Source organism: Vicugna pacos, chromosome 10, assembly GCF_048564905.1.
Source record: "Vicugna pacos chromosome 10, VicPac4, whole genome shotgun sequence".
Classification (NCBI taxonomy): domain Eukaryota; kingdom Metazoa; phylum Chordata; class Mammalia; order Artiodactyla; family Camelidae; genus Vicugna; species Vicugna pacos.
In genome coordinates this window covers 52,596,464-52,619,421 of record NC_132996.1, presented here as the reverse complement: position 1 = coordinate 52,619,421, position 22,958 = coordinate 52,596,464, and the positions used below count along the sequence as shown (strand labels likewise).

The window sequence follows — 22,958 nt, the reverse complement described above, 5'->3', positions numbered from 1 at the left end:
AACTTTGGATAAAACGATCATTTAGAGCCTTCTACTAACCAAGAACAGAAATACACTCAGACTATCCCAAACAAGCCTCTGCTCTCAAAACTCTAAAGGTGGAAAATTTCACGACTCCACCCAGGTGGAAATTTATTCTAGTCCTTCAATAGGTATTTCACAAAGTGGGAAATACAACTAGTCAACAGGGGGATGGGAAAACATTCAATCTCTTGAGATAATAAAAAAAAGTTAAAATTAAAATATGTAAATTGTTTTCAACTACTAAATGAACCAGAAAAAAAATAATACTTTCTGGAACTAACGTAAATGCCAAATAAGTAAATAAATGATATTCTACCAAGTGAATGCACTATTTAAGCATGGAAAATGACATCGAAATATGGGGAAAAAACATAGGAAAATGTTACAATGTTGAAAAGCTATGTGAAAAAAAAATCAAAATGGAAAGCTGTATACCCACGGTGATTACCCCGGAGAAAAGCCTGAATGGAAATTTCTAAGATGCCAAGTGTGGATCTGTTAAAGACTCTATGTGGGATTCTGTTTTTCTCCTCCCCGTTCCCCCAGTTTTGACAATATGGAACTTTATTACCTTTAGAATAAAACGTTGCTTCCTGTCTCATGAAAATCTTTCCTCTGCTGTGGATACAGAAGAGATGCTCTCCGCCTCGCATCCTCGAAGACGCACCTCTCCCAGCCCCTCTCTCACCCTTTGGAAAGGGCAAGACTTTCCCCCTGTTTGAGTGTATTCTCTTCTGAATGCCAGAGCTACTTCACAGGGCACTTGAGGCCATCACCTCACTCCCCTTCCTCTAAGTACCAAGTTGTTCCAAAGAACCAGCGAGAGGGTACCTTCTGAGTGAGACACAGAAGGAGGTGGCACGAATTCTAAATCAGCCGCTCTCGGGGAGCCCTTGAAAAGATGATCCACATGGTACTCTGAGGACCTCAGCATGGCCCATCCTGGCTCTAGTTGAAACCATCCTGTATTTCTGCCCTCTGGGTATGGATAAGTTCCTTAATGGACCCTAAACATTTTGATCAGCAGAAGTTAAAAAGCAAAAGAGACCTGAACACTCAACGACAGAGGAATGATTCAGTTACGGCACATCCACCTGATGAACTCGTAGGTAACCTCACAAAACTGCAATTACATATATGCTTCGTACATGGGCATGTGGCAAAAGGCCTCCAAAGTGACGCAGAAAAAGCGGGTTACTAATTACACGTCCCCGGGACAAAGACCATACTTTGTGCAGACTGACCAATGACAGTGAATGTTTCTAAGTCACTAGCTAGAGCCAAGCACTGTCCTGTGTGCTTAACACGCATTAAAACTTCACAGCAGTGCGGCTTAGAGGCTGATTATCTCATTTTGGAGAGGAAGGAACTGACACACCAGGAGGTTAAGGAGTTCTCATTTGATCCTCCCAATGGCTAAGGTTTAGAACATTCTGGTAATTTTCCTAAGATCACACTTCCTGGGGGGACGGGGGAGGGGGGCGGTGGAGGGAGAGCTGGGATTTGGACATAGTCCTTCTCCAGGGCTCACACCCTCAAGTCCTAAACTGGAAGGGGATATGAAAGAAACATGAAATGCAAGAAGAATTTGTTTTAGAACTTCTTTTCCTTCCTTCTTTTTAAAAAAATTTTATTAATTTCTTGGTAGAGGTACTGGGGCTTGAACCCAGGACCTTGTGCATGCTAAGCAAGTGCCCTACCACTAAGCTACACCCTCCCCCTTTCCCTTCCCTTCCTACCTAAACTCCTAAACTTTCTAGTGTTCTTCTGTCTTTATAACTTAAAGGCCAAAAAAAAAAAAAGGGGCAACAGAGGAGAGGAGAGGGTTTTTTAATGCATGTGTTTATGTATGCTTTTTTAAAATTATGTTTTCATCAAAAGACTAAATAAATGCCACTTAAGTCTCTACTACACTCGGGGGTGAAGGGTTGGAAATGAAGAGAAAAAATAATGGAGAATAGCCAAGACGAGCCTGTTCCAAACCAAACCAAACCACGCCAGGCAGCTGCCCACACCATCTTTTTTCTTTTTTATTTCTCTTTCCACCAGCCCTTCCCGTTTATGCATGAATTCTGAAATCATGGAACTGGACTGGCAGAGGACACAGAATGTCACAGAGGATGCTACTGTCACACAGCTGCAAGCGACAAAGCTGGGAATAAAAACTCAGCTCGCAACCCCCAGTCCCACATTCCGTCACAAACTTGTCCTGTGCTGGCTATTCCCAGCTCCGCTGAAGACAATCTGCATTTACTGGAGTTCAAATACACACCATATTCTGAAAATGATCGTTCCACATATTCAGAGGGTTTAACAATGCTCTCAACTGGACAGATTATAGGGTTGACACATACTATCTCATTTGAAACTCAAATTACAAACGTTCCGTTTCTAGCAATTTCGAAGCCAGGCTAGAAACAGAGAAAGCTGAAATACACCTAATTCTTTTTTTTTTTCAATTCTGCGAGATTAAAAATGCATCATGCAGAACGAGCTGTTCAGAAGAAACCATCCACAACCAACAAAATGAAGTATTTCCCATAAGATAACATACTCAGCCCATCCCGTCCCCAAATTTCCCTGAAGAGTCGGGGCAGGCAGCAGGGAGACAGGACCCCTTGGACAGAGGAGGGAGGGGTCAGTCTCCGAGGGAGCACATCACGAGAGCGGAGGACTGGCTTTCGCGGCGGGGCCCAAGCCCAGTGCTCCTTCCCGTGCGTCAGCAGACTGAGCCTCAAATCCCAGTTAACAGTTATGTTAAAAGTTCAAATTATCATCCTCTCCTCATTTCCTCAGCTGGCTTCCAGAAAGACAGAAGATTTAGAGCCAGAACACATAGTTCTCTGCTTCGAGAGGCCCTGTGGCTTGGTGCCCAAAGCCCAGGAAAGAGCCAAGAATCATTGTCCAGTTGTGTGGTCCCCGGGCACCAGACAACCCCGTGCCCAGCGCCCCCAGGGTGTGCTTCCTGCCGGCCCGCCGGCCACAGCCCAGCTCACCCTGCAGCACCGAACTCTGGCAAGGAAAAGAAATACGCCTCCTCGGGGCAGGGAGGATGATCATTCCTCACCCTGGATGCCCCTCTGCTCACATCCCAGGTGCCTCCTTTCTTGCAGATCACCATTGCCCCAAATCCCACGCAGATTTCAGGGGCGCAAAACGGGAAAGAGACTGAAGAAGGAGAGGGATGGGGAGGATGAGAAAGAACCCCGGCCCTGAGGGTGCCCATTCAAAGCTGATGCCCAGGCCAGACTGGTAGAGAAGAGAGCAGGAGGAGGGAAGCAAATTACTACTGAGTCGGTACCAACTCCGTGCTGGGTACTTAACCTGACGCTCCATCTTATTTCATCGTCAAGACCACTGCACAAAGTAGAACATGTGTACGTGGTTTCCAGCTGGGGCCTTGGAGTCAGGCAGCCCCAGGTTCAAATTCCAGTCGGCTGCTTGCTGGTTAGGAGATACCGAAGCTACGTGACCTCTGGGGGCTCAGAATTCCGGCGTGTAAAGTGAAAGTAGTGAGAGCACCCCAGGGTGGGGGTGAGTAGAGCCTGGTGGAAGGGTCCTCTGTCCCCCCGTTTCTGCACAGGCCATGCTGCTCTGAGACAGAGCCACAGGCAGAGAGGGCAGGACTGCCAGCCCTGGGCCCTGGCTCCTCAGACTGTAGCAGAGTGTGCAGGGCTGAGCCAGACCCAGAACTCCTCCACGAAGCCCCAGGGCTGCGTCCCTACCCCTGAAGCCCCCAGGAAAGGGCCACTCACGGCATTCCTTCTCATCGCTCTTGTCGAAGCAGTCGGGCAGCCCGTCACACTGCCAGGAGCCGGGGATGCACCGGCCATTGCTGCACATGAAGTTGCCTGGAATGTTGCACTCGTTGGTGAAATTGTTCCCAGGGAGCAGCTGGCTCTCTGTAGGAGAGAGGGGACAGGGAGGTCAGACAGTGCGGCCAAAGTGGCCAGGACTCGATGCCCCCACAACGGAATGGGCTCTTGTTCAACACAGGTGTGTACATGAGGCTTCCGGTGGTGACTTCACCTCTCTGGGCCTCAGTTTCCTCATCTGTGAAATAGACTCACAATCTGCCCCAAACCACCCCTGGAGATTCTGAGAGGACTAAATAAACAGAGGGAAAGCCCAGAGCTGGTGTTTAGCCCACAATGGGTGCTCATGATCCTTTCTTCTCCCTCTGTCAAAAAACTTGGTTGGAAAACCCACACTTTCTTTTCTGGTCATCAACAGTGGCTAAAAATGAAAGTTCCAAGACAGAAGTGAGCATGGGACTCCCAGAGCCTCCAACAGTGGGAACTACAGGTTTCTTCCAGGTCTTAGATTCTGTGGCCTCTAATCACAGAATCCTTGAACTTGGGCCAAGTCAGCAGGAACACTGGGAGATAATTTCGCCTTGGGAAACTGGGGCCCCAGCCCACAACACTGACCTGCCTGAGGTCACAGGGGGAGAAAAGGCCAGACTGAAACTTCAGCTTACACCTTCTAACCCCCACGAGGGTACCAGGGTCCCTGGACTGCTTGCCAAGAGTTCCTGGAGGTTTGGCACCAAGCCCCAAGGTTTAGACTGAACCCCACTGAACACAGTTACAGAATACAAGGCCCTCACCCCAAAGTGCCAGCTCTTAGGCTGGAAAGCAAACAGGGAAGGCCAAGACCATGGGGCAGCAGTGCTGGATTCATGTACCAGTGGACCCGGGCGCAGACTGTCAAGGGGCCCGAATCTGATCAACCCGATCCATCTGAGCCAGCTGATAAATGGCCGGGAGGTCAGGAGCCATAAGGAAGTCAAACAGTCTTAGGGGAAAATGAGAAAAAAAAAAGGCCAGTCCCTCCAGGGCTCCCTCCTGAGTCTTCAATAAGCATTTATTGAACATTTACGACCAGACACTTGGATTAGATGCTAAAGATGCAGAGATGGAAGCTAGGGCTCCTTCCTCCGGGCTGGAAAGGTACAAGGGTACACTAATGATGTAATCACCACATCCTAGGAGAGGTGTCCAGACCTGCCTGCGGGTAGTGGGAGAAGAGCAGGGCCCGTGGTCCATGGTCCTCTCCCACCAGCCTTGCCAGACCCCTGACATCACAGCTTCTTTCACACCACTGTCCTTTACAGGCACCATTATTTCTACCTGGAATGCCCTTCAACCCACCGGGTCTCCCGGTAAACCCCTACACACCTGTTAGCTTACAGCTTCCACGTCACTCTCCCTCTGAAGTGTTCCCTGACTTCTCCAAGGAGAAATGAATTCTCACCCTGTTGTGTGGCTTAAGTACTATGGGGGTGACACTAAAAATATTTTACAACTGGAGCAAGTGGGCAGCCAACCGGAAAGGACGCAGCCATAGGAAGCAGTACCACATCAGCCCAGGTGCCATGAATAGTCCTTGCAGACCGTCAGCCCCACTGCACTGAATTCATACACCCTACCAAAAATGAGCTGGCATGGTGCACCAAAGAGTTCAAGAGGAGCAGCTACACGAGGGCCTCATCCGGCCCCAACTACCCACACCAGGCTCCTACAAAACCTCCCTTGTCCCCTCCTCACTCAGGCACCCTCTGCGATGGCCAATCACCCAGTCCTGCAGGCTAGTCTCCTCTGCCGCAGCCGTGACCGCAGCCCAAGTGGCCATCTCTTACCAGGGCCACTGCCACAAGCGATCCCTGCCTCCTCAATCCCCCTCTGTGGTCAGAGGGACCTTTCTCTAAAGAGTAAATCGATCATAGCACTTCTTGACTTTAAAAAGCCACCGAATGGTTCCTCAATGTTCTTAAATTAAGATAAAGTCAAAATTCAAGGCATCAAAGAAAGGTCACAAGAAAGAGGTGGCATTTGCAGTGGGTGTTGCTAGATACAGAGATGAAACATTAAGGGACCTTCACGCCCACAGAAAGATGGCAAGGACCAGGGCGGGAAGGCTCAGCCCAGGGCACAAAGGGTACAGAATTAAAAAACACACTGATAGGACCTGCGAACATATCATCCTCCTGTCTCCCCAGTTCTACCTCCAAGTCAGACATCACTAATCACAGGACTCTGTTCGCGGAGCCCATCCTCAATATCAGACCAGACTTGAGAAAACCACCACCAACCCTGAGAAGGACATGAAACCAGCTCACCACCTCTAGGCAGAGGCTCAAGACACTGGAAGGGGGTGGGTCACAGGAGAGAAGGCTAGAAGGACAGCCAGGTGCTGGATCCTGGCGAGACACGCCACACACAACTCCGAAAGCCTACACAGTTCACCTCTTTCCTAACAGCTGCTCTGGGCTCCACCAGCAAGCACTGAACACTTCGTGGCTCCAGAACATTAACTGCTTTCATTTTATTCGGAAATCATTTACACTTGCTTTTGCAGAGCTAGCTCCTTGAAGGCAAGCCCCCTTGGAAAAGTCACTGAAACTGTGAAATCTTATTCTGATAAACAGGTTTCCGGAGCCAGAAAATTGGCCAGATTAGATTCCAAAGTGCTTGCTCTGCGAGTCGAGCGGCTGGCGGGGCTTGACAAGTAGAAGAGTGACTTAGAACCACGTGGGTTAGTCACAGGTGGTCCTGCCAGCCACGGGCTCACAGTGCTTTACGGCAGGAGCACGAGTCCCTAGAGGGTGAGTGATAACACAGAGAGGCACTCTTTGTGAGCATCTGAGCAACTCCATTACGCATGCAGGGGGCGCAGAACCTTGTGCTTTAGGGAACTGATGATATCATCAAACTAAAAGCATGAAGCATCTGTTAATCCCAAACTCCTAATTTATCCCTCCTCCGCCCTTTCCCCTTTGGTAACCATAGTTTGTTTTCTTTGTCCGTGAGTCGTTGGGATTACTATATATAAAATAGATAGACAACAAGGACCTACGGCAGAGCACAGGGAAATATATTCAATTCTTGTAATAACATATAATGGAAAAGAATCTGAAAAGAAAAAAAAATGTATATGTAACTGAATCGTTTTGCTGTATACCTGAAACTAACATTGTAAATCAACTATACTTCAATAAAAAATAAAATTTGAAAAAAAAGCATGAAACAAAGAGAGGTTAATCCTGTTGACTCTGTCTTCAGAAATCTTTCTCAAACCCATCTAAGGTGCTTCACTAAACTGGCACCATCCAATCCAAGGCACAAGGACCTCCTGCCCCTTTTAAACCAGTGGTTCTCAACAGGGGGCAATTTTGCCCCCCAGGGGACGTACAGCAGTGCCTGGAGACATTTTCGGTTGTGCGGCTCCACACCTGCATTGCGCAGGGCAGCCCCTCAAACAAAGCACCACCCAGCCTGAAACGTCAGGAGAGCCACTGAGAAATCCCGGCTTAAATCAACCTTCCAACTTTCACTTCTCACCACCCCCCAGCCCAGTTCCTCATAGCAGAGGGAGATTTCAAATGCTACTGATGGTTCCTTTAACTCTATATAATAAATCTAAAACTCCTGCCATGGTTTACAAAGTCCAGCGTGATCAGGCCCCTGCCTACCTCTACAACCTCATTCCAGCCACCTCCTAGAACACAAATGTCCTCCCCGCAGTCAGTCCTCCTCATACGCTGTCCACTGACTACGATTCTTCCATGCACCTTTCACCTGGTGTTTAGGGTGTTAAGGGCTGAACTGTGTCCCCCCCACAAATTCATATGTTGAAGTCCTAACCCTCAGGACCTCAGAATGTGACTGCATTGGGAGACAGGGCCTTTTAAGAGGTGATGAAGTTAAAATGAGGTCATTAGAGTTGGCCCTACTCCAATCTGACTGGTGTCCTTATAAAAAGAGGAGATCAGGACACAGACTGGTAGAGGGGAAAGATCACGTGAAGACTCCGGGAGAATACAGCTGTCTGCAAGTCAAGGGTGGAGGCCTCAGAAGAAACCAACCCTGCCAATACCTTGATCTCAGAGTTCCAGCTCTCAGAATCATGAGAAAATCAATTTCTGTTGTTTAAGTCACCCAGTCTCCGTGGCACCTTGCCATGGCAGCCCTAGCAAGCTAGTGCATCTGGCTAATAACTTCCTCCTTCCGACCTGAGTTTCGTATCACTTCCTCAGATTTCTTCGTTGACATTCAATCTAAAGCTGGCTCCTCTGTTTTTCACTCTGGTGGTGTCCTCTGTTTTCCATCATTCCAACTTGTGCTCACCAATGAATCTGTAAATATCTCCCCACCAGACTTCACACCCCCAAAGGCAGAAGGGCATTGCTTTGCTTATTAGCTCTGCATCCTGGGCACCTAGCATTCAGTGGGTTCTCAATAAATATTTGTGATCACTCTCAGAAGAAAACCAAGTGTTTAGTTACTGATTTATCCCCATCTCTCACACTTTTCCTTGGAAAGTTCCATCTACCCCTGCCTCAAACCCCTAGAAGGTGAGCAGGATCTGAACATACATGGTTAAAAATAAGGGACATGGGGGTGTCTGGATTTGTGCAAATAAATTACTACCCTGTCTGCTTTAAAAGAGGTTAGAAATCTTTTCAGCCCGACAGTAGGACTTTCTAGTGGCTGAAATATTTATCCCATCTCAGTGTCTTGGGACACATTTAGAATCCAAAAAAGACAAGCATTAGCACGAAGTTGGCTAGCTAAGGTTTCTCCTTCTCCTTTCTCTTTTTTCATTAAGCTGAAAAATGAAAAAGAGTTGCCCATTTTCACTGCAGCAGCACATCATTTACTTAAAATAACTACACCATCTGCACCAAGAATGAAAAAAAAAATTCCAAGTCCTCCCCCATTGGGCAAAAGCATGCAGCTTGCTGCAGGAGCCTCTTCCAAAATCTCTGGCACCCACAAATTTCTATGTGATGAGGGGGCACTGCCAAAACTCAAGACAGCTGCTGCATCCTGCTCCTCCTGGAACAGAAGAACAGGCAGTAGGCAATGCTGACTTTTCCAGCTGAGCAATGGGAATTCTATTCCGCCGCCTGGAGACCTCCTCATTCTCCTCCTCCCTCCGCTCATCTTCTCCCGCTGAGGTCACCCCTTATCGTGATGCAATACAGACTTGGCATCTGCAAACTATCAACAGACCCTGCTTGCAGATTGCTGCCCAATCACCTTCGTTTTTATCCTCCACTTCCGGACCATCCGGTCTGCAGGCTCCATGAACAACAAAGCAAGACACACACACACATTTGCAGACACACGTTCGGCTTTAGAGTTCCACTCTGCAGATCCCAACTAGATCTTCCCTAAAACCTCCCTGGAGAATTAACACACCTCTTCCCACTGTCTGGTGCCAACAAACATAATGTTACCAGGCCACTGAAAACAATCTGTTTTCTCTTTGACTTGCTCCTTCAAACACACACACACGTTGCACGCATGGGCACATGTAAAGCACCAAGTGAGCGGGTCTGCCACGATTTGTTTGTAAACATCCCTGGAAAATCCCTTCAACTCCAGACTGCTCCAAGTAGTGGTTACCGCTGTCGAATGGAACCAGAGACATCTGTCCTGAGCACTTCCCAGAGCCATTTGGTTTTCATCAAACCAACTGCTTCCCACAAGAGCTGTGCCCTGGGGAGCATCCTGACTGTCATGGCAGGGGTGGGGGGGTGGGAGCAGTCATGAGTGGATGTCTGAGCTGGAGCGAGGATGATGAGCCTCTGTCTCCAAGGAAACTGAGATGGAAGAAGTAACCTGCCCAACGACATACAGCTAGAATAGGGGTCTGCAAACTTTTTAGGCTAGATAATAAATATTTTAGGTTGTGCAGGTCAGGAGGCCAAATTACACATATTACACTGGTATTTATACAAGACCAGAGGAAACAATATTCCACAAAATTTTTATTGATAAAATTCAAAATATTACTATAATAATTGAGAACAATTTTCTGTAACACAGATCTATTAATGAATAGAATGGAATTCTTTTGGGGGGGGAATGGGGAAGGTGATATTTGACTGAGATTCAAAGTTAGTGTCCCCTACCATCAAAGTCTATTCTAAATAAGCACTATTTACAATAGCCCAGACGTGGAAACAGCCTAAATGTCCATCAACAGATGACTGGGTAAAGTAGTTGTGGTATATTTATACAATCAAATACCACTCAGCGGTAAAAAATAATAAAATAATGCCATTTGCAGCAACATGGATGGACCTGGATATCATCATTCTAAGTGAAGATAGTCAGAAAGAGAAAGAAAAATACCATATGATATCATTCATATGTGGAATCTAAAAAAAGAAAGAAGAGGACACTAATGAACTCACCTACAAAACAGAAACAGACTCCCAGATATAGTAAACAATCTTATGGATACCGGAGGAAAGGGGGGTGGGAAGGGATAAATTTGGGAGTTTGAGATTTGCAAAGGTTAACTATTACATATAAAAATAAATAAAAACAAATTTCTTCTGTATAGCACTGGGAACTATATTCAATATCTTGTAATAACCTTTAATGAAAAAGAATATGAAAATGAATATATGTATGTGTATATATATATATATATATATATATACATGACTGGGACATTGTGCTGTACACCAGAAATTGACACATTGTAACTGACTATACTTCAATTAAAATTTTTTTAATAAAATAAATAAATAAAATGGTTAAAAATACTGAAAAAAAATATATGACACCCAAGAGAAAACTGGTCGGGCATAGGAATGAACAGATAAGTTCCCTGAGGAGAAAACTCAGCCACTTCAGACAATCTCAGCCTCACTTGTCATCAGAGAATGATTAATGAAACGAGGAAGTTTTCTTTCACACCCATCAGACTTGCAAAAATTTGCAGTCTGCCATTCTCAAGTGGCGAGATGATGGGGTACAACATGAGCTCACATGCTGCACGTGAGGAATTAACTTGGAAGAGCAATTCGGCAACTCCCAGTAAAGTGGAAGACGTGCCTAAACTTTACCCCAGCCAGTCCTCTTCTGGGACACACCCCAGGCCTGGGGGGGAGCACGTACAAGACAATGGCAAGAGAACATTCAATGTGGCACTGCTGTAACACAGAACTGCAAGACACACGTTCATCAAAAGGAGAATGGACAAAAACTCAAATCCATTCACACAATGGAATACTCCCCAAGGCAGCAGTTTGATGAGCTGGGGTGGCATGAACCACCATGGATCAATCTGAGAAACCTAATGCTTAATGAAAAAAGCAAGTTGCAGAATAGCACTTAAATCAAGCTTGAAAAACATACTACTCGAACGAATACATCCAGAAGTGAAAGTATTTTTGAAAATGTGCAGGAAAGGAAAATAGCAAACGCAGGATAGTGGTTACCCTCTGTCAGATGGGCTCAGAGGGGCACACAATGAACTTCAACTGTAAGATTTCTTTGTTTCAATCTGACAAAATATCAGAGAATTCAGTGGAGCGGGATAGAAGGCACACAGGCTTTCTTTCTGTTAGTCTCGGTCCTTTTTTCATCCTTAAAAAAAGTTTCATTAATAAAATTCGTTACAAAGAACAAATATGCTAATATTTGAGGGAAGTCTATGAAAGACATATGGAACCATTTACTGCTAATGTTCTAGCATCAAAAACCCCATCAACTATAAAAGGAGGAGAGATAAAAGGGAGCAAGTGTTCATATTGGGAAAAAAATGCAAGGACATCCATCTGAGAGATTTGGTCTATTGTGAACTCTTATCATTTTCTGAAAGGCAGCAACAGTTGTAGAGCAGAAGTGGATTGTGGAGGAAAAAAATAAAACACATCTCACAAGACAGATTTACCCACCCAACTTATTAAGCATGACATTCCAGAAATAAAAATAGCAAGGCCCAGCCAGAAGGTCAGATATTTTTTAAATACTAACTCCCTGCAACGTCAGGGTGGGAAAAAGCCACAGGAAAGCCATCTTTCCCAGAATAGTCCATGCCATCTGCCTCCCCACCAACACAGGCTGCAGGGGGCGGAGCAAATGGGGAGTGAGCCAGGGCAACCAAGGCTGATTCCATAAGCCCCAGCACAATCACCCAATGGCCCATTCTCTTATCACTGTGACTAGCTGTGTGACTTCAGACAAGTGAGTTACCCTCTCTGAGCTTGAATTCTCCATTTGTGAAATGGGTGACCCTATCTCCCTGTCAGGTTTGTTGAGCGATGGACAGATATAAAATAATACCTATTATATGTATATATATATGTGTGTATAAACAGATAGATATAAAATAGAGGGATAAATTAAATATAACAGTGGGTGGCATATACTTGGCATTTAATCAACAGTACTAGTATTTGCTACCCCTTCCTTCCCTCCGTATCATCCCTGATCGTCTTCACAGAGCTGGAACTGCAGCGGTAACTCAGACAAGACTGGGTCCCTTTTCTCTCTCTGCCTCTCTGCACCAATGAGGGTGGCTAAGGTCACATAGGTCCAAATAAGCAGACTTTGGGGATAGTGCCCAGGTTTTAAGAACATAGCTAAGGTTCACAACGCAACCCCGGCTGTGTCTTTTCTAACATACTGCACTAGGGAAGAACAAACCTGACTCCATACTGGATCTGTTTCTTTTACTTTAACTTTTGTTTTCTATTGTTTCTGCTACAAGTTAATCACTAAAGGGATACTGTACTGCCTATAAGCTTAAATTATACATAATGGTCCATCTCTGGGAACCCTGCCTCTCAGGTAATGAATGTTAAGCTAAAACACCTTTGTTTAGCTTACAGGAAACATCCTGACCAGGCCCACCTGTGAATGACTGCAAGAAGGACAAACATGTCCCCTCCAGAGGCTGACCAGAACCAGGAAATGTTTGACTTCACCCTCTCCCCCTTTTAGTGTAAAAGAAGCCTGAATTCTAACTCAGGTAAGATGGTTCTCTGGGACACGAATCCACCATCTTCTTGGTCCACTGGCTTTATGAATAAAGTCACTATTCCTTGCTCCAACAACTTGTCCCTCGATTTACTGGCCTGTCCTACAGCAATCAGTATGAACTTGGGCCTTGTAACAATGTGACAGTCTCAGATCCAACATTCCTAAGAAATAATTAGGCCTCCTTGGATCATTCCTAGGGCTCTTTAACGGCACCCAAACTATAACCATGAACTAACCCTTCCAAATCACGTGGTTAAGAAGCCAGCCAAAGAGAAAGGTACATGGGATTCACTGCTGGGATATGGGGGTGGGGCTCCATCTCCCTGGGCCTCAGTGCCCCCAGGTGTAAAATAAGGCAGTAACAGATGACATCCAAGTCCCTTCCCAGCTCTTGACTCACTCATTCCTGTTTCTGTGGACACACCCCCAGTTCTCACGGCAGGCAAATACTTACCATCTGCCTGTCCTAGATACATTCTTCAGCATTTAAAAATAATATCCAGGATTTACATAGAGCTCCTCCTCTGAAGAACTGAAAACATCCCTGCAAGGCAGGTACTGAAGGTAGTTCCTCCTTCTTAAAATCAAAGAAACTAAGACCCAGAGGTCAGCCAGCCTCTCAGAGGGCAGGGCTGGAGTTAGACAGAGAATCCAGGTTCCAGCCCCAGGAGGAGACTCAATTCCTGCCTCCACACTTTAAAACTCCGACCTCCTCTACCATCCGCAGAAATGCCTGGTCCCACACTCTCCTGAGGGCCACGAGTCAGACCTGCCTCACATTCCCTATGGATTCAGGGCTCTCTGGTTCACTCCGATGAGCCACAATCTGCCATCACGTCTCAGCAAATGAATGACTGTTTGGCTTATCACTTCCGATTAGGAGGGGACCTCTGCCAGGAAGATCAAAAACGCCAGTCTGCTACCACCAAACAAGAGGGGAAGACATATTAATGGGTGCATCTTTTAAAATGTTCTTAAGTAGCTTAATCCATTAAACTGGTCCGACCCGCTCCCACAATCTGCTCACGCGGGCACCCTCCCTCAGCGCTCAGTGCAATGACAGGCCCTCCATCACCAGGAATTAGCTGACTTCTTGAGTAAATGATGTTTGCACACCTAGCAGGTACCAGAATTAAGCAGTACTTACTGCTGGAGCCCTCGCTTCAGTCTGCACGTCTGAATGAGCACCGGTTTCAGAGTGAGCAACTCACCTTTGCAAGAGATTTGTCAGATCAGGTAAACACAAGGGCTGAAACCAGGCGGACTAACCTGTTCAGGATCTCCAGGTTTATGATGGCCCAGAAAACAAAGCCAATTATAACTGAAAGAGGGATTATAGAGCTGGTCTTGTTCAAGTCAGCCCTGGAGCCCACAGACCCTAAATTCTTTTTTTTTTTTAAATTGAAGTATTGTTGGTTTACAATGTTGTGTTAATTTCTGGTGTACAGCACAGTGATTCAGTTATACATAAATACATATATATATATTCCTTTTCATTTTCTTTTTCATTATAGGCTATTACAAGGTATTGAATATAGTTCCCTGTGCTATACAGTAGTACCTTGCTGTTTATCTATTTTATATATAGTAGTTAGTATCTGCAAATCCCAAACTCCTAATTTATCCCTCCAACCCCGCCTCCCCCTACCCTATAACCATAAGTTTGTTTTCTATGTCTGTGAATCTGTTTCTGTTTTGTAAATAAATTCATTTGTGTCATTTTTTTATATTCCACATATAAGTGATACCATATGGCATTTTCTTTTCTTTCTCTGGCTTATTTCACTCAGGATGACACTCTCCAGGTCCATCCATGTTGCTGCAAATGGCATTATTTTATTTTTCTTTATGGCTGAGTAGTATTCTGTTGTATATAAATATACCACAACTTCTTTATCAAGTCATCTGTCAATGGACATTTAGGTGTTTCCATGTCTTGGTTACTGTAAATAGTGCTGCTATAAACATTGGGGTGCATGTGTCTTTTCCATTTAGAGTTCCCTCCTGATATATGCCCAGGAATGGGACTGCTGGATCATAGTTGGTCTATTTTTAGTTTTTTGAGGAATCTCCATACTGTTTTCCATAGTGGCTGCACCAAACTACATTCCGACCAACAGTGTAGGAAGATTCCCTTTTCTCCACACTCTCTCCAGCATTTATCGCACAAACTCTGAATTCTAACTCCATTCCTCCCACGCTTGGGAAAAGACTTAAGTCCTCTGTGCCTCAGTCTGCTCATCTATAAAATGGAGATGGACCAAACACATCCTTGATAAGCTTTCCAGGGTGATCAAAGGCTGTTTCGTCCATCTTGATATTGGACTCACACAGTTCCATACCCGAACACATTTCAACTCTCACTGTTTATCATCTGCATCAGAAAACCACTTATAAAAAAACATAAATCTATATACTGGGGGAGGGGGGCGAGAATATAGCTCAAATGGTAGAGCGCATGCTTAACATGCACAAGGTCCTGGGTTCAATCCTCAGTACCTCCTCCAAAAATAAATAAATAAACCTAATTACCTCCCCCCTAAAAAATAAAATTAAAATTAATAAATATAAATAAATAAGTAAATTAAAAATATATATTCACTAAAAATTCAGTGGAAGCTTCTGGGATTTTCATACATTTTATATGATAGCATGCAGATAGAGGCCATACGACTAGCCAGAGTTCATTTGTTAAAGGTATTATTATTCACTATTAAGGAATTACTATTATATAAAGACGAGGTGTAATGCAGGTCCAGAATACGTCATTACACAAGACATATCACTGTAATGTAGTTACATGATTAACAGTTAAAGGAAAGGAGATCTCTAACGTAAAAGGATCCACCTGAAACCGAACAGGATAGAATCCCTGCGGCTGAGATGAGAGACTGGGAGATGAGAGCTGCTCACTAAAAAACGATTTTTCAATATCCTGAAGATGTCTGCGTGGCTGCAGTTCAGATCAGTACAAGGCGCTGTTAGCGGGCGCAGCTCGGCACCGACACGGGAAAGAAGTCAAAGGCTTGGTGAACACCGAGACCGTGATTAAGCTTTCCACAGGTTCAGCCCCTACAGTCTGCATGATCTTCAGTCCCTGGCACCCAGCTGGGTCCTGCCAGCTTTGCTCTCCTGGACCTGTCCTCACAAAGTCACCCATGGCATCCCTAGCCTCCCAAACTGCATCCAAAAGTCACTTTCAGCCTTTATCTTACACACAACTCCGCTGCAATGGACCACCCGGATCGCGCTCTCCTCCCACAACTCCACTCCCCTGGCCTCCCTGACACCACGTTCTCTGTTCCCTCGCCCCCCACATGTCTGGCTCTCAGACCGTTCCTCCGCCGTCACCTTGGAGTCTCCTCTCCCTCCACCATCCCTCATCCGCCTCCAGAGTTGTGTCTCCTGCTGCGTGAGCAACAGATTCATCTTCCCTGGATAAGCAGTCTCGTCTGCCAAGAGGATCAACCTCCAACTCAGCTCTCTTCCCTTCAATTCCATCTCCCATCCACAGCCGAATACTTCCATCCTTTACTGCCCAAGATACTTTTGTCCCAGAACAAACTCAGCACATCCAGAACAGAACTGTGGATTTTTCTTCTAAACCTGCCCCTCGTGCATCACTTGGTACTTCAGTTGGTAGAACAGCCAATCATCCTCTCCCTCACCTCCGTCCACATCCATCAACCAGTGCAAAGTATTTTCCATGTCCATTTTCCCTCGCCATCCCTACCACTCACAGCCCTAGTTCAAACCCTTCTCTCTTGCCTTTACGGCTTTGCATTAATGGCTTCCTCACTGGCTTTCCAAGATCCGGTCTCGATCTCTAAAAGTTATCCTTCACATAACTGTAGAACAAATCTGACCACAGCCCTCATTGTTTAAAATCCTCCCATGGCCCCATCCCATGAAGGGTAAGGCCCATGGTCCTGGGGTCAGCACAGGAGGCCAGGGTGCCCTGGCCAGTCCACCTCCCCAGCAGTTGGCTCCTCCGTGCAGGTCACCTTACAAGCTCTCCTATCAGAATCCTCAGCAGAACTTATGCCAACCTCTATCTCTTCCCTTATCACAATGCTCCATTGTATGTGTGCCTGTCTTCCTGCAAAGCCCCATGAGCAACTTTCACCCAGAGGAGGGAAAGTGTCCTAATGTAGCCCAGAGCCGAGGGTAGAATATTTGCTGAGATGGAGAGAGGGAGGGAGGGGGGCAGAAAGTGCATGGGTGGATGGAAATACGTATGTGCTATAATCTCATGAAGAGCCTTTCACCCAACTGTCTGTGGATTATTCCTGCAAGTTAAAATTATTCCTCCATTGAGTGGACGGTCCACATTTGTATGTGGCTTGAGATTTATGGGAAGAAAACCGGTTTCTTCATGCTCAGAGAATGATCTGATCTCAACTTGATTATTTGAAAAATGGGGATGGGGAGGCAGGGTCCCAAAATACTTGTATTCGTATTATGATTCTTCTTCTCCTTCCTAGGAAGTCCATGGACCCTGGGATTTTTTTACCAAGCAGTCTTCACTTTTGGCTTGAGTGATTGCTTGAGCTTAAACTAGCCATTATTCATGGCTCCAAGCAAAAATTCAAATGTAGCCCAATACTTTAGACCATAACCTCGGCAGGTAAGAGCTGGCCTCCAGAACCCCTGGGCACAAGGACTCAGGGCTGGCAGCAGTATCTGACACAGCTGCCTGTGAGACAAAACCAACATTCAGTGGTGGCCCATCGCTCAGAACAGGCTCACAAGACATCAAAGCTGGACACACGTTCCTGGGGGAGAAGGACCAGGCCCGGGTGCATCTAGTTGCTGATAAAATCCATAAGAGCCAGCCCTTCTGTTTCTGTTCTGTATTGGGTGGGAGGCAGCCTCAGTCAAGCCTTTCGGCTTCCATCCACAGGCAGGCTGACTCCCCCTCTCCCCGCAGTGAGTCCCAAACCATCAGCACCCTACACACTTGGCCTTTGTTTGTTTCTTTCCGTATCCAGGGAGAAGTGACAGCTGCACCCAAGACAGTGGCATTTGGGGCTGGGACTCTCATCCAGAGTAGGCACAGCGGCGTGTCCTCTGCCACTGGAGACAGTGAGGGTGGCCTGGCGGGATGGAGGGGTCTAAAGGGGTCTGTCAAGGGTCTGCCTCTGTCATCAACGGCTACGGAAGTGCTGGGGACCTGGGCCACCAGCTACTCCCAGCCCTGGCAGCCCTGGCCTCTTCTGAACAAACGGTTTGTTCACCAATACAGAAGGCAGCAGCCCTCCACAGGCTCCAGACAAGGAGGGAAGGATACTGGCTCCGATACTGCTGAGAGAGTTTAGGGAGCAACCCTGATCTAGGAAATGCCAGGAACGCAGCTCCAGTTCTCCCCATCTCTTCTTCTGTCGATCATGCGCCTTTATGCTAAACACACAAGAGACCGCGGTCTTTAAGAGAAACGGGGCAAGGGATTCAGCTTCGCGCTCAACATCCACACTAATCAGCTCCGACAGGCAACTCACCCCTGCCTGGCACCGCTCACTTTCCAGGGCACACCACCAACCGCCCTGTGCCACACCAAAGATAATGCATTTACAGACAGCCGGGACTCTCCAGCCAGGAGGAAAATCTACACCTAATTAAATAAAAACAAAACAGAAAACCAAAGCTTCTAACCAGTGCCAAAAAGAAGACGGGCTACGATCTTTCATGGCGCTTTACAGCCAGGAATGCCAATCAAGATGATTCTTTCCCTAAATGTGGTCCTCCAAAACAATCCTCTGCATCCCTATTTGCAAAGAACTCCTTAAAAAGCAGTAAGAAAACTGCAAACACACCAAGAGAAAAATGGATGAAGGAAATAAACAAGCATGTCAAAAATGCAGATGGCTGGGCAACAAGGGAAAAAAGATGCACAATGTCACTGGTAGTTAGACAAATGCAAGTGGAAGTGCCATGTTTTAAAACAATCTGATCAGCAAAAGCTAACAAGATGAAGAATACTGAGAGCTGGCATGGATGTGAGGACAGCGCCCACTGTTTAAAACTGGTGAGAGCAGAAATTGGTACAAGCTCTCTGGGGCCACTTGGCAAAGCCCAGTATTACAAGCTTACCTTTGGACTCACTGATTCCATTTCTAGGAATCTATCCTTAGGAATATATAAATGCATAGAGACACACGCAGAAGGCTTTCTCTCCTTACATCCTTATTTGTAAAAGCTCAAAACTTAAAAGAACTTAAACATCTACCAAGAGGGAGACAGGTAAATAGGATATGGCATACCCTTTAGAACACTGCAGCCTTTGGAAAAAAAAAAAAAAGTCCAGGAGCCAGAACGTAGTGACATGGAAGAGTATCAACACAGGCAGGAGGGGGAAGCAAGCTACAGAAAAATACATACCACATAATCTATTTTTGTTTATCTCTAGAGACATCCGTGATAATACACAGGTTCCAGAACTTACATTTGTATCTGCCAGGTCCTAGAACGTACACTCAGGGAAGAAACTGAGAGGTCCTTTAAAACATGCATTATCCCTTCTACTGGCATCTTTTCTTCAAAATGAGTTTCTTAAAAATATTGCCACAGTAAATACGTCTGGAGAACTTAGAAGAGTCACCAAGATGATCTGGGGGCTGGATTGCACAGCACTGCTCAGTATCAAAATACACACACACACACAAAAGACTGGCTCCTTTAAGGAGCAAAAGCCAAAAGGAAAAGGTCATCCTATTCATGAATCTACAAAAATACAAAAAAGAAAAAGCATTCCTTAAAACTCCAGAGAAACAAGTTTGGGTAAGAGTCCTTTTACATAGTTATGAAACTGACAGCCCGACCCTTGGCCCAAACTAAAAATATTTTCTTTTTTTAATTTTAAACTGAATAGGGGATCATTTGCAAAAACCTGGGGGTGGCTGCTTCTTAATGAGTTACTCCAGGAAGTTACCTAAGGGCTCTATTCCCTTTACTCCCTTTTGAACACAACTATATTCTACAAAAGAGCTCATGGCCACCTCTCCTGGCCCCTCCTGCCCAGCCCTTTTCCCCGTAAGAGGCCCCCACCCCGGTGGCCTGGTGTGGGAGGGAGTGCCAGGGGCCCTGACTCTGATTAAGGGATATAAATCTCATTTGTCCTCTGCGAGGAATGTGGCAAGTCTCTCCAAGGCTTGCTCGGCTCACTGTGAGCCCGCAATTATAGCCTGCTCCGGACTCCTGCCTCCGCGCTACTGGGTCTTCTAGGTGGCAGCAAGCCACGCTTTCTGCTGGAAAACACAAGAGCTCATTCAAGGGCGCCTGGAGCGAGAGCGCTGGAGCCCAGAGCCGCAGGCTGGTGGGACGTCTAGTCGCCAAGGTTTCAGAGTTGTCCTCACAACCTCAGTGGGTGGAGGCTCATCCCACAACCCGCCTCCTGCAAAAGGAGCCGGAAATCAGATGTTTCTTAAGGTTGAGCAAAAGTAACGAGAGGCTCTTATTCTTGTCAGTTTCAAAACCAGGCAAAAGGAACCATGCATGACATTGGAAGCCAGAGGGGCACCATGGGGGTTCTGGAGTGCTAGTAAGGCTCCTTTTTTGACCCAAGCATCGGTTCCCCAGGTGTGTTTGCTTCATGAAAAGTCATGAGCCCCCTGCTTTATCTGTGCACTTTTCAGTCTGTAGGTTAAACTTCTATAAAAAGTTTACTTAAATAATGAACATCTTTTGCTGGCTCACCGGCACCCTCTCTGTCTGTTTCCAGTGAACCCTCTCCTCTCTTCCTTCTACAGCCTTAGCCATCGGCAAACCCATGGTCAAAGTCATGCCAAGTCCACAGGCCACAGTGCCACGATCTGGTGACGGCTGGGGGACTGGCAGTGTCGGGGAGGGGGAATAGAATGTCCAGCATTTATTTTTAATTGATTTGCTCATTTCCCCCTAATACCAAAACAGTCCCACTCCTTTTCTCCGATGCTCAAAATGGCATCAGCCCCACCCTGATAAACCCCAGGCACGCAAATTTCTCAGGCCTGGCACAAGGCTCTCTGGGCCCCTCCACCGAACCTGGCCAGAGGACAAGCCTCCGGGGAGCACTGGCAAAGTCTGCAAGGCCACTCCACTTCTTGTTCCAAAAAGAGTCAGTCTCAACCAGGCCGGGCCTCTCCTCCTTGAAGCCAATGTCATCTCTGGCTCCCTTCAGTCTCACCCCCCAGATCCTTCAGGGGCTCTTCTTGGCTATCAGGGGTACTTGTGTCTTCAATGAACTTTTCCATGTAGTTAGTTTAGGGGCTCCCCCCTTCTTTTGTAATATAAAAAGGTTTTTCGCTTGTTTTCAACAAGAAGGAAAATGTTAAGTTTACAGAAAACTATATGGAGGGAAAAGCAATCCAAAGTGATTTATATCTGATGAAACTACACATTAGGCAAGTGAATGTTGATGTCTGCCTGAGGCGGAGTGAGAAGTCTGAATCTGGCTTGCTCTCTCCCTCTCTCCCTGGCTCTAACCAAGCTTTCAAAACGGCCCTGCGCCTAGTCACCCCACGGCCGCCCAGATGTTCAGGGAGAGGAGCCTCCACCCCAGGAAAGGAAGGCTGATCTTAGCTCACCAGCAAGGTGGCTGTCCCTTCGGATGGCACAGCACTGAAGCCAGAGCAGGCGAGGAGACCCACCCTGCCCAGGGGAGAGTCTGACTCCAAGAGCACTCCAGACGTCCTCGGGGTACCAGCCCACACCCGCGTGCTGCATCCTTCCAGCAACTTCAACTTGCCTGGCACAGCAGGGACCATCACCTCCCACGATGTTGTTACGGCCCTTTCATCAAAGTCCTGGTTGCTGGTACCTCCCCTCTGTGTTCCGCACACAGGTACACTCCATTCTTGCCAAGCACCCCTCTGTCTGGGTGTCCGTCTCTCAGATCAGCTTCTTGTGTTCCCACAAAACAAACAGCTTCTGTCCAAACCTCAGCCTGGAGCAACTCAATCTCCTGCCACCTCCCCACAACCAGGAAAAATCCCCAACTTAGGTAAACACAGAAAAGGCCGGCTCAAAGCTCAGACCCCAGGAGCAGGAAGGCGGTGAGGTGTGGAAGGAACATCTCAAGCCACACTCACCAGGCCCAAGAATCACAGACCCACAGTTCAGCAGCAAGTCCCAGATCCAAAGATCACACCAGGAAAGCCTGAAAAGAAAGAACCAACTGAAGACTCCACAAAAATAGTGTCTTCATTAAGGAAACAAGGGATGCCGGCAAACTCAGCCTGGCATCAGCTCTCTTGCAGGGCCTTCCAGATCCTAGCAGATAACACACACACACGCGGTACCGAGGCACCGAGACACCGAGGGCTCCAGCCTGGGTGTGTCGGCCAAACTGGTCAGGAGGGGCAGGAAGACTTCAAATAACCATCACCATCAGCCACCCCAACTCCTCACCAGGAGGGAAACCCGCCAACACTCCCTCGGGGGTTACAAACTCGTGAGGAGAGAAGGGGCTATTTTGTAAAACACCATCCAAAGAAATTGTTCTTCAAAGTCCATACTCACCAGCAAGCTGCCAAGAAGCTATGGGGCCCTGCTAGCAAGCACACAATTTCAGGGAAATGTCTGTTTTTACCAAACTCCCTTCTGATTCAGGCTCTCTCCTCAGTGCTGCTTAAAGAACAAGAGGGAAGAAAGTTCAGAAACATTTAGAAAACAAAATACCATTCTGAATGTCCACACTGATAAATCAGAATAGCATTTCTAGCTCTAAGGATAGCAAATATAAATATCTATGGGCCAGCCAATGTACACATAGCAGATTTTTTTCTATTGCATAATGGACAAGTAACTTCAGAACTATAATGGAGAAATAAGAATTTCAACATTGCATAAATTTCCATTTTCTGCCCCTAAGCACCAGGGCTTTTTTTCTTTCCCCTTTTTCCATCCACAGGTATTTTTTCCAGTTTCAAAATTCCCAGAGGTTCACATCTTTAAATAGAGATACAGCACTTAGAACTCCTAACCTCTAGTGAGTATAGAAGGAAGAATTTCCAACCTTAGAATATAGAAGGAAGGCAACCTAAATAATTATAATCAACAGTAAGAAACCACCCTCAGGGACAGCAGCGGCAAAAAGCAATTTTAGACAGCTCTGCAGACTATGAAGTCACATGTTCATGATGCCAGTGACAGGCCACCACACAAACTTCT

At 46.4% G+C, this 22,958-nt stretch overlaps 1 protein-coding gene across 3 annotated transcripts in view; it reads right to left on the bottom strand.

The window, feature by feature from the left end:
- LDLRAD3 (low density lipoprotein receptor class A domain containing 3) overlaps positions 1-22,958 on the bottom strand; it is a 226,021-nt gene that overhangs the window by 153,862 nt on the left and 49,201 nt on the right. For 2 of the 3 annotated variants that reach the window (XM_072969791.1, XM_072969792.1), the window contains exon 2: positions 3,780-3,926. In XM_072969791.1, coding sequence (XP_072825892.1) covers positions 3,780-3,926 — 147 coding nt within the window. Of the gene's footprint in view, positions 1-3,779; positions 3,927-22,307; positions 22,401-22,958 lie in introns of those variants that run through there. The other variant, XM_072969793.1, reaches the window with a different exon arrangement.